Raw genomic sequence first — 10297 nt, forward strand, 5'->3', positions numbered from 1 at the left:
TATTTTGAATGTCTCAAAATTATGTTATGCATTGTGCTCAGTAGTCGGGATTTATATGTTGTTACAAACTTACGGTAGGAATTCAAAGTTGAGAACTGATATTGAATGAAACACATGTCTGAACGCATGAGTGTGAGTGACGTATTCTTTTTATCCTGGTGAGGTCCAGAAGCGGAACTGGTACACTCTTTTAATTGACAGAGAAGTATGTTAGGACAGAGTTTGTCTTTGTTTGGTGTTTCATGGTTATTGCTTATATGTATTTTGGGTAGAAGCAATTGTTGCATATTCTATGACTCATCATGATGTACTTGCTTCAAGCTCGAGGGAATTTGATAGTATGTATTTTTTCTATTTTAGATCATATTTATTTCTCCTAAATAGATTTGTTCTGTTGTTTTTATTCTAGTTTTATTGAGATACATTACTCTTGTGTTTTTTAATTATTTCAAATCATCTGGAGGTGGTTTTGAATGTCACGGGCTAATAAGTGAAGATATTTGAGTGGATGGTTTGAAGAAACGATGCTAATGTCGACATAAAAGTGACGAGGATGAGGCTTGACCAAGAGATCAATCGAGTAGAGGCTGACAGCCCCAACTCTTTCTTACGGCTTAGTTTATCAATTTAGTAACAATAGATACTATATTATCTTCGTGAGAACAACACTGAAACGTGAAGCACAAGATCGTTTGCCAAAAAAATCGACACCCCAAGTTTCTATTTCTTTGTTTTGATCTATAATTTCCTAATCAGTGTGGGTAGATCGACCATGGTCAAAGACAAAGAGCAGAGCTACAATACACAACTAGATGAAGAGATGTAAACGATTAGGTATTGAATATCAAAACAACTTAATTTCTAAAGCTAACTACCTAATACAAAGCTTCTTGCTCCCTGTTGGAGACAGTAAACAGTTGACTATTTCAATAGAAAATTCTTCTTGAATAAGTGCGACTCCAACGTGTCATCGGTTTTAGCATGGGATAACCCAAGATGGTGAAGGGCTTGGTATCCACAAAGCCTCTACCATCAATCAATCTTTACAATTGAAATTACTCTGGAAAATTCAGATCTAGGTAATATGTGGGTTAACATCACTATGGAAAAGTATTTGGGACATCAAAATATGTACAAAAGAAAGCTCGATAAATCATGACAATTTTCTCACTTGATCCTAACTCCACAATTCATTTAGAACATACACTCAATGTGTTGTAAAAGATGGACAAACAATTAAAATTATTTGGACTAATAATTGGATCCCTGATACCCATATTAGCCTTATTATGACCCTTCTAATAAGGATTTAACCCTCAGAGTGGAAGAATTTATTACTCCACTACATCAACGGAATGCGCTTAAACTTCAGACTTTACTATCAATCCACATTGTAAACAGAATTCTAATAATTTGTCTACCCCCGTTGGATGTGGCTGATTGGCTAATTTGGAAAAAAAAACTCAACCTCTGCAGGGGATGTCAATTCTCGATTCTTCTCGACTTGAGAATGTTGACACTAACCATTATAGAACCTGAAAAACGCACATCCCTTCCAAAATAAAAAACTTCCTTTCGAAGGCGGTCCCAGACTTCTTCTCAACTAGTGAAGACTAAATAGGTACTATAATAGGATTCCTTAGCAATCCTCTTTATGTGATGCTACCAATGAAACTACTTCTCACTTATTTTTGCACTACAAATTTACCTTCGGAATGATTTCTATTTTCGAGACTAAAGCAAATAACAAGTGTAATATTCTCCATTCATGAGATTTTGGTTCATAATTTCATTCTTTTATATGACAATATCAGACATGAGGAATAATACTTTATGTGGATACATAGAAATAATATGACTTTAAACAAGCATCGTGACAAGAATCTCCGACTCATCTAGCATATTTTAGTTATCTATTTGGGAATCTCCGACTCAAAAGAATTATCTGCCATCTAGAAATAAAGTGAGCATCGTTGTTGGCAAAAGCCGCCTCCGGGATGGATCACAGTACACTTCGATGTTCAGTGCCTATTAATGGGGGTGCTTTCACCAGATGCATCTTTCGAGATTCCGACAGAAAATTCTCTTCTTTGATCATCAACAAGTTCCATAATGTAGTCCTCTCCGGACTGAAACAACTGCGACGCTCCTGCTATCCATGTAGTCTTCCATGAATATGCACATCATTATCGAAGGAGACAACCTTACCTTGATTAATGCGGTCAAACAAACTTAACATGTCATGGCAAATTTCAACCATGGTACATAATGTTCGTGTTGTTCTAACCCTCCTTTGCAAGTAGCAGAGCTTCATTGCTTTAAAGAATGCAATCAGACAACGGTCTTTTTTGGCTTCGTAACGCATGTCTCATCAAGACCTCCACTATGAATCAGCTAATACGTGCAACCAAAACGATCTTAGACTTACCTGACTTCTTTATCAGGATGATGAGCCGAAGTTCAACACTTCAAGGCATCGACACATCATTTCTTCTCTTAGTTTATACGCGTCATCAGTTCTGATCAGGCCGGATTGACACTTCTATAGGAGAATCCCAGCAAAAAATAATAATACTAATACTTAACCAAACTTAGAATTACTATCACAAGCACTCATATTCTCAACAGCCCTAATATTTAACCAAACTTAAGACATAAAGTTCCGATACTCTCAACAGTCATCACCTATCGTTATGTCACATGATTCACACTTTAAAATACAAAATATATGTAATCGTTACACAAGACATTTGACTCAGAAAGTAAGACGAGATCAAGAGAATTTGTGCATCTATAGACATGTACACAACTATATATTACTAGACTCAGCTTGCTGGTGTTTCAACAAGATCTTGATTCTGCTCATCCATCTGCCTCCTCTCGCTGCTTTGCAGTTCACATATTCACATCATAAATTAAACAGAACCTGAAAAAAAAGACGAAGCTTGACTCATTACTCACATATTCAAATTCCAGTACATACGAAGAAAACAAATATGCATTGCCTTTCGTCACGCAGCTGTAATCTTCACTCAGAAGGATTTCTGAATATCAATATATCTATTTGAGTTTCTCTCCTGAAAACTTACATCATCAGCATACTTCAGTAGCAGTTTAGCTAATCAAAGTTTACTATGATCATGTTCATAAAACATACATAATGGAGTAGAAAAGGAAGAAGTCCCTAGTCCAATGAACCAAAGAAAAACCAGGTTTAACTGTAGCAGCAGTGTATTGATGTAAAATAAAAAATCATGGATATATTGAATATAGTTACAAAACAATTTCCATTAAGTAACATGGGCAAGTAACGAGTCATTTCCTAATACTACTGGCATATAAACCACTTGATAGAATCTTCAAAACTTACGATTCTAGGATCCAAGATAAATCTTTAATTCAAAATCCATGTGTCAAAATCTTATTGTGGATCTTATTCGATCTCACAATATCAGGAAGATCTTACAATTTTACGATCCATGTAAGATTCTAACATTGAACTTTTATGAGACACTAACGCCTATTTGAAAGCCTAATTATTCTACATTTTATCTTTCACATGATTAGAATCTCTTCATATGTACATCTCTTATACAATAGTATTAGATAAAAATGCTAGGATTATACTCATATTGTCTGAAACATTACGTCTCATCTAAAAATGTCCTGAATCTAGAATTTTATATTTAGTGTACATGACTTGATATTCGAAGAATAATTATCCCTTTGAACCAATGCTAGCAAATTTATTTTTTAAACTTCAAAATTTTAATTGATTTTCATAGTACAACGTTCATAATTGAATATCAAATAATCTTTTCATTAATCGTTAAAATCTTACGACTCTACGATCCGATTTTAGAATCCGATTGATCCGATCCTAAAAATAGATTAAACAAAGGTTAATGCATAGTCAAAACGATATCAAGTTGCAAGGTCATTACCGGCATAGATTGACATATAATACACTCTTCATGACTGAAGCCGAGGGGTTGACTGATTGACTTTAGCAAAGCGACCTTTGACTCTAATCCGGGTTTCTGCTAACGCCTTTCTTGATTCATATCTTATGTGTTTCTCATACCTTCTACTTCTCTTCTTTTCCTTGTAGCGTGTCAATGCAGATCCCCTGTCTGCATTACTAACCTCAGAATTTAGGGTTTTGGAAGGAATAGCTACATTATGAGTTGTGCCTTGACTTCCATTTATAGCAAGAGATGTATCATTGCCAATATCTGAATTCCTATCCGAGACTAAGGCAACTTCCTCAGCATTACTCCCTAAGAAAATGTCTGAAAGAAAGGCTTCATTTATGGCCTCCTCATCCTTGCTATCTTGAACATACAAAGTTGCCTGCAAGACAATGAAGATTAGCCTATATAATCATCTATTCCTTGTATTTTTAGCAAGCAAGTATAAAGAACAAAGGTCATTCCTTATATTTAATCTCTAAACAAAAGATTATCGTTGTTAGATCTCAATTCTACGCCCTGAGACTTGAAGAATAAGCATACACAAGCAATGAAGGTAATACCTTTTGAGTAACGGCATCCTCTGGCATGAACTCATGCTGATAACCGTCGTAAACATCTGAAGCGGCAATTATTTGTTCATATCCTTCAGTTTGACATCCAAAATCTTGCTGAAGTTCTCCATGTAAATCAGTTTCTGATTTGGCTAATTGGCAGAGCTGGTGAATCATCTCGAGCTTATATTGCCCACATGTCGAATTCCTATCCTGTTAAGACAACAAGTGCCAGGTTACTCCAAATCAGATCATCAAAAATGATGAATGAATCAAAATAGCAAGCAAACTTTCTCAACAGATGTGTATGTATCACAATTCAGTAACCGGAAAATAGTTATTAGTTTCTAATACCTTGGGAAGAGTATCGAGAGCCACCATAGCCTGAAAGCTATGATTCTCACCACCAGAAACAACCAAGTCATCAACACTCACAACACCCCGTGGAGAAAGTTCATCCCAATTCCAGAAATCAGAAATGTCGCCCCAAACCCCAATTCCTCTGTCCACCTCCCCCGCCAAACCATGGTCACTAACTCCAAAAGACTTGCTGCAATCAATCCCTTCAAGGCCGAGGAAGGTGGCGATCTCAGAAGCCGAGGGCTGTCCGGAGAAACCCTCCAGCGGCCTCCGGTCATGGGAGGAACCGGAGGCTGAGGCGAGGCTCACCCCAGAATTATGGATCTCGAAATCGCAGTTCTGGCAGAGAACGGAACGGTGAGTAGAGCAGACGATGACGGCCGGCGCTGTGTCGCAGGCGTCGCAGAGAAGACGGCGCGTGTGCTTGGTGAAGAGCTGAGCGGTGGAGTGGACCTCCTTATCGCAGGCGAGGCAGAGCTTCGCGGCGTCGGCTCGGCAGAAGAGAAGGGCCGTCCTTTCGCTGCAGAAGTCGCAGATACGACGCGGTTCTGGACTCCTGCTCTCATCTTGATTTGTTGGCGAATTCGGCATCTTTGAATTCTGGCTGAAACGAGTTCTACTTCAGACGGGGTTTTCTAGGGTTTTCAGAGAATAATGGCAAATTAGAAGTGACACAGCAATGAAAGTGAGTGGAAGAGGAGATTTATTAGGGTTCCCGTGCGTTGAAAGCGAAATCTGTGATTGAGACATTGTCCAACCATTTTACGGTCCTTTGTTTACAGTAACAAATTCGATGTTTTCTGGAGAGAGTGCAGTGGTCAAGATAAAGAAGAGGTTAACCACCGGTCGTATCAACAGTCACCTCCATCCACCATTGTTGCTTTTCTCCCAAGTCTCAACAACCAGGTAAAGGGCAGCTCGGTAATTACGACTTGTACCATAGAAATACAATGAATGTGTGGGGCGGCCGAGGTGAGCAAAGGAGCCGCGGGACGTAATAGTTGGCGTGAGCATGACAAACTTAGCTATTTGATATGAAGTTATAGTATAAATTGAGAACTATTTCCGTTCTTTCATATGTCTTCATTTAATTGTCTATATTAAATGCGCGTTTAATTAAAAAAGAGTCAATCATCCCCTACAATTTAGGTATTTGATCTGAATTTACGGTTTCTCATCCAAAAATCTTCTTGTTGACCTCGATATAGCGAATGAAAGGCAACACACAAGGCCTATCAAAGTCCAGGGCCTCCAGGCCCAATAGCAAAAAGCCCAAGGCAAATAATTCAAGATGCCTACAAATAACATTTTTGGAAAGTTGTGCAGTGACAATTACTATTCAATTTACTATTTGTAAATTGAGAGCTCAATTTCTCTCTTCATATAAGAAATTCCATTCTCGTCTCCTTGTCCTCTCTCCTACGCAAATTATATTTTGCTCCATGCATTATATTTAAATACTTATCATTCGCATACTTTCCTAAATGAATGTATACTAACTTGATCGTCGGAGAGTCAAATTCAGAGGTCTGTCTCCTATGTGTTTGACAATGGTCAGGATTGAATGTCTACCCAGCAACAGCGCAGCACGCGAAGGATCCTCCTGGGCCTACACACTGATTACGCGTGGGTCTTCCTGGAGGAATTTGAAGAGTTTCATGAGTGGAGAGAATACATGGACAATCGCGTGCATTGGTCAGAAGGAGGGTCGCAGCGTTACCATACAGAGGGTCGCGAACCTACTCCCTCTTATTACGACTCGTGTGGCGATACTAACGTGCGTCGTTTAGCCGAGTCAAAGTAATATTTTATACCTCACTAACACCTCCACAAGTAGAGTGGCAAACAAGGGTTGATCCGTCAGGCAGTCTGGAGGTCAATTCTCGTAAATCTAATCTAACTAACTTAAGAGTAACAAAGAAGGGGGGAAAGTAATTGAGACTAACTAACTAACTAAACTAGGAAAGAAAATATGAGAAAGCACTTCATTCACAAGGTATTCCCACTACGGATTTATTGGTTCAATCATTGACTTCTTAATTCAATTTGGTTCAATCTCTAAATTATATATTATATTTGTCCTAATCCTTGTTCTAATGTAGTTAATAGTCCAACTCGGCCTATTAACCCTTACCTAAATACAACCCTAAAACTATCAAGAGTTAATTCCTAGGAAACAATGAGTTCAAGAATAAATAGGAACATGCAACGCCACTTGGATGCTAACACATCATCATTCTTCACACAATCACAAGTTCAACTAGCCTAAATAATTGACTTGCTACCATATGGTAAGACTCTCCAACTGGGATAAATCATACCTAGAAGTATGAATTAGATCTAAACAACTTAGGTAGCTAATCTAGATAGATAAATCATATTCAATAATAAATATGCACAAGAGAATGAAAGAACTCATAAATATATTATATAGAATCAGGATGGAAGTCTTACAAACCAATAATCAGCATGCTTCCACCTGGAGAACAAAGTGAAGGAGACTACTCGCTCCTCATTCTATGTATACTAATCTAATGGAAAAATAGTAGATAACTGGTAATGGATGACAACTGATGATGGAAAAGAGGCAAAGCTCTCAACCATATTAACATATAACCCTAGAAACAACTGCTAAAGAGTCCAGTCCGAAACTTTATCTAAAACTAGGTAAAAAGGCCCACAAACTCCCGCAACAAAGAATGGAGACGACGGAAAAATCCTACAGGGGCGCATTTACGCCAATGTCAGTGCGATCACGCCATCTTGCAGGACCTTGACAATATCGCGCCACCTAGGGCGCGGTTGCGCCACTGTGCAAAATGGTTGGCACGGTCGCGCCACCTAGGCACGGTCGTGCCCCAGGACAGAATGCTTGGTTGCGTGCCTTTGTGCATGCGTTCGTCCTTTGCCTTCTTGTATCTTCTCCTCGATCTTCTTCAGAATGCTCGTAATCCTCGTGTTTAACCTCTTTGCTCCGTGAGGTCTGGACTACGGTAATATGCTCCCAATCATGTGCAATATGCCTATATATGATGCTAACAATCATTCGTTATGCCATACTAGATGTCGCAATCATACCCCCACACTTGAACCTTGTTCATCCTCTAGTAAGTTGCAACTAACTCCTTGGCAACCTCAGCGAGTATGGAAGACCTGACAACAGGTACAGTTACAACGGAAAAGGCTGGGGAAATATGAACATGCACGTTGCATGACTTGATCACAGAATTCGGTACCAATGCAGAAGGAAGAGGTTCACTGATGTGAGTTGTGGTGTGATTAGGGGATCATTGATAAGAGCAAACAGATGTACGTTCAGGGACACGCCCAAGAGGGCGTGAGGTGCTCGTTGCGGGTGACTCGACGTGGATGAAGTGTTGTGGTCTCGACCGTCGATAGATGTGATTTGTAAAATGATTTTCATCGATCCCAGGAGCGTATTTCTTAGTCATGGAAAACACCACCTGACCCCATGTCTCAATAAGCGGTAAGCGTCGGTACCACCTATCATCATCAATGTGATACCACCAGTCTCAAGTATAGTCTGTGAGACAAAGAATGGCCACCTCTAACTGCTCGAACTCATCATAATCAAGATGACTAAATTAAAACACCATATTCTCGGATAAATCAATGAGCATGTCAATATCATCATACCCATCAAACAGTCCACGACGAACATCTGTGCCGGGTAGAACCTCATCATATAAAAATACGAAAAATGGTGGGATTTAGTCAGGGTTGGAGGGTGGAACGCGGGTCGGGTGGGCTAAATGCGGATCATTAAATATGTATCTTAAATTTCCTCTCTAATCAAAACAAAAGTTACTTTTTTCATTCAATTAAAAGGACGCTTATTAAATATTGAAACGTTTAACCTTTCGTGTTCTTACTGGTAACTCCAAAAATTTTGAACACTCCGCCTTTATCTTTTGTAACTCAAGGTTTGGCTTTCCCTCTTCAATCGTAACCGCACACAAGCAACCCAAAGGTCGAAGAAAGCTTGAAGACTGACGCAAGTTTCCTGAATGTCTGGTTAGTCTTGTAAAATCTCTTTCTCCCTGCTCAAAACTCCAAATGCAACGATTCCAATTCTAGAAATTCGATCTACGAGTCTATTGTGCTCCTCAAAATTATAGATCCAAATATTGAAGGAGCATGAAGTTATGACAATTTTACCAAGGTGTCTCAGTCTAGTAATAGAAAGGATGTGCATAGATGATGAACGATGATGATAGATGGATGGTGATGAATAAGATGCGTGAAGATGGTTCCGGTTGGAGTGGGAGGCAAGCCCCGTTGGTGAGGCTTGATGAATATGATGGTGATGATGACTTTGGTGGCTCGATCGGACGACACTCTGATACCAGTTGATATGAAAATGACTCAGATGTCGATTCATCTCGGGTGTGGATCTAGATCGAGCACGTTCACGGGATTGTCAATTTGTGTTTAAGTGTTTGGTTGTGTTTGAGTAACAGAACAAGATCATTTCCATGTAACCGAACAAGAACAATAATGGCATGTTGAGGTGTGAGCCCGGGCTTGGTGGCGTCCATTCAAAAGAGGAGATAACTCAACTTCTAATTTGCATTCAACGTAATAGTGAAGGAAATACAAGAAGGTTATATAGCCACAGGAAACCTTCCAAAATCCTAACGGGCTTGGGCCTTATTCTAAGTAATGAGACAACTATCTCAAGCATAAGAGAAGCATACACCGAAAAAGAAAATGCATAAAATATTATAATGTTAATTAATAATAAAAATAGGTAATAACTATATAGTAAGTATTTTTCCAAGGAGGACGCCATGGTCAGGGTCGTATCACATTCACCTCAAATCGGGTGATTGCATGCCAGGAATCCATCATGATAGTTTCATATAGAATTAACAATTTAATATATTAAAATGTTGAAACCGAACTACAACTCTTGTTAGCAAAACGTTAAAATGAAAAGTTTCAGATATAATGAACAATCTAACACATTGAACTCTATATTATTCAAGTTCCTTCCTCTTCCTCTCCCTCTTCGTATGATGATGGAAAGTCATCTTCTAATTCTTTGACATGAGGAATTTGCAACGCATCCTCGTCAGCTTCTCCATTCCAACCAACTAAATTTGTGAGATCTTCATCTATTTCAACGACAAGGGAATTTTCTTGGATGTCGTCTTGGAAGGCTAGGATAATTGTCTTGGGCATGTCAAGTTCTGATCGTGCATTAATCTTGCATACTGACAACCAATTTACTTTATCCCGTCTTCTACTTGGATATGGCAAGTAGTGAACTTGGTCGACGTGTTTTATCAAGATAAATGGTTCATTTCTATTGTACCTCCGTATGTGATTAACAACCACCATGTTGTACCGAATGTTAGTGTTTGTGCCACTATCCTTAGGGTCGAACCA

The 10297-nt window shown here is 38.9% G+C and overlaps 1 protein-coding gene across 1 annotated transcript; it reads right to left on the reverse strand.

Moving 5' to 3' along the window:
- Positions 1 to 3972: 3972 nt before the first annotated feature.
- LOC141250232 (uncharacterized) lies at positions 3973 to 5476 on the reverse strand. Its single transcript, XM_073669896.1, has 3 exons — positions 4880 to 5476; positions 4535 to 4738; positions 3973 to 4353 (listed from the first exon to the last, which is right to left on the reverse strand). Exons 1-3 carry the CDS (start codon positions 5474 to 5476, stop codon positions 3973 to 3975), a joined length of 1182 nt encoding a protein of 393 aa, XP_073525997.1.
- Between the last annotated feature and the right edge of the window lie 4821 nt (positions 5477 to 10297).

This window comes from Phyllobates terribilis, unplaced genomic scaffold (assembly GCF_046119375.1).
Source record: "Phyllobates terribilis strain yellow unplaced genomic scaffold, ASM4611937v1 Scaffold_5489__1_contigs__length_51364, whole genome shotgun sequence".
Classification (NCBI taxonomy): domain Eukaryota; kingdom Metazoa; phylum Chordata; class Amphibia; order Anura; family Dendrobatidae; genus Phyllobates; species Phyllobates terribilis.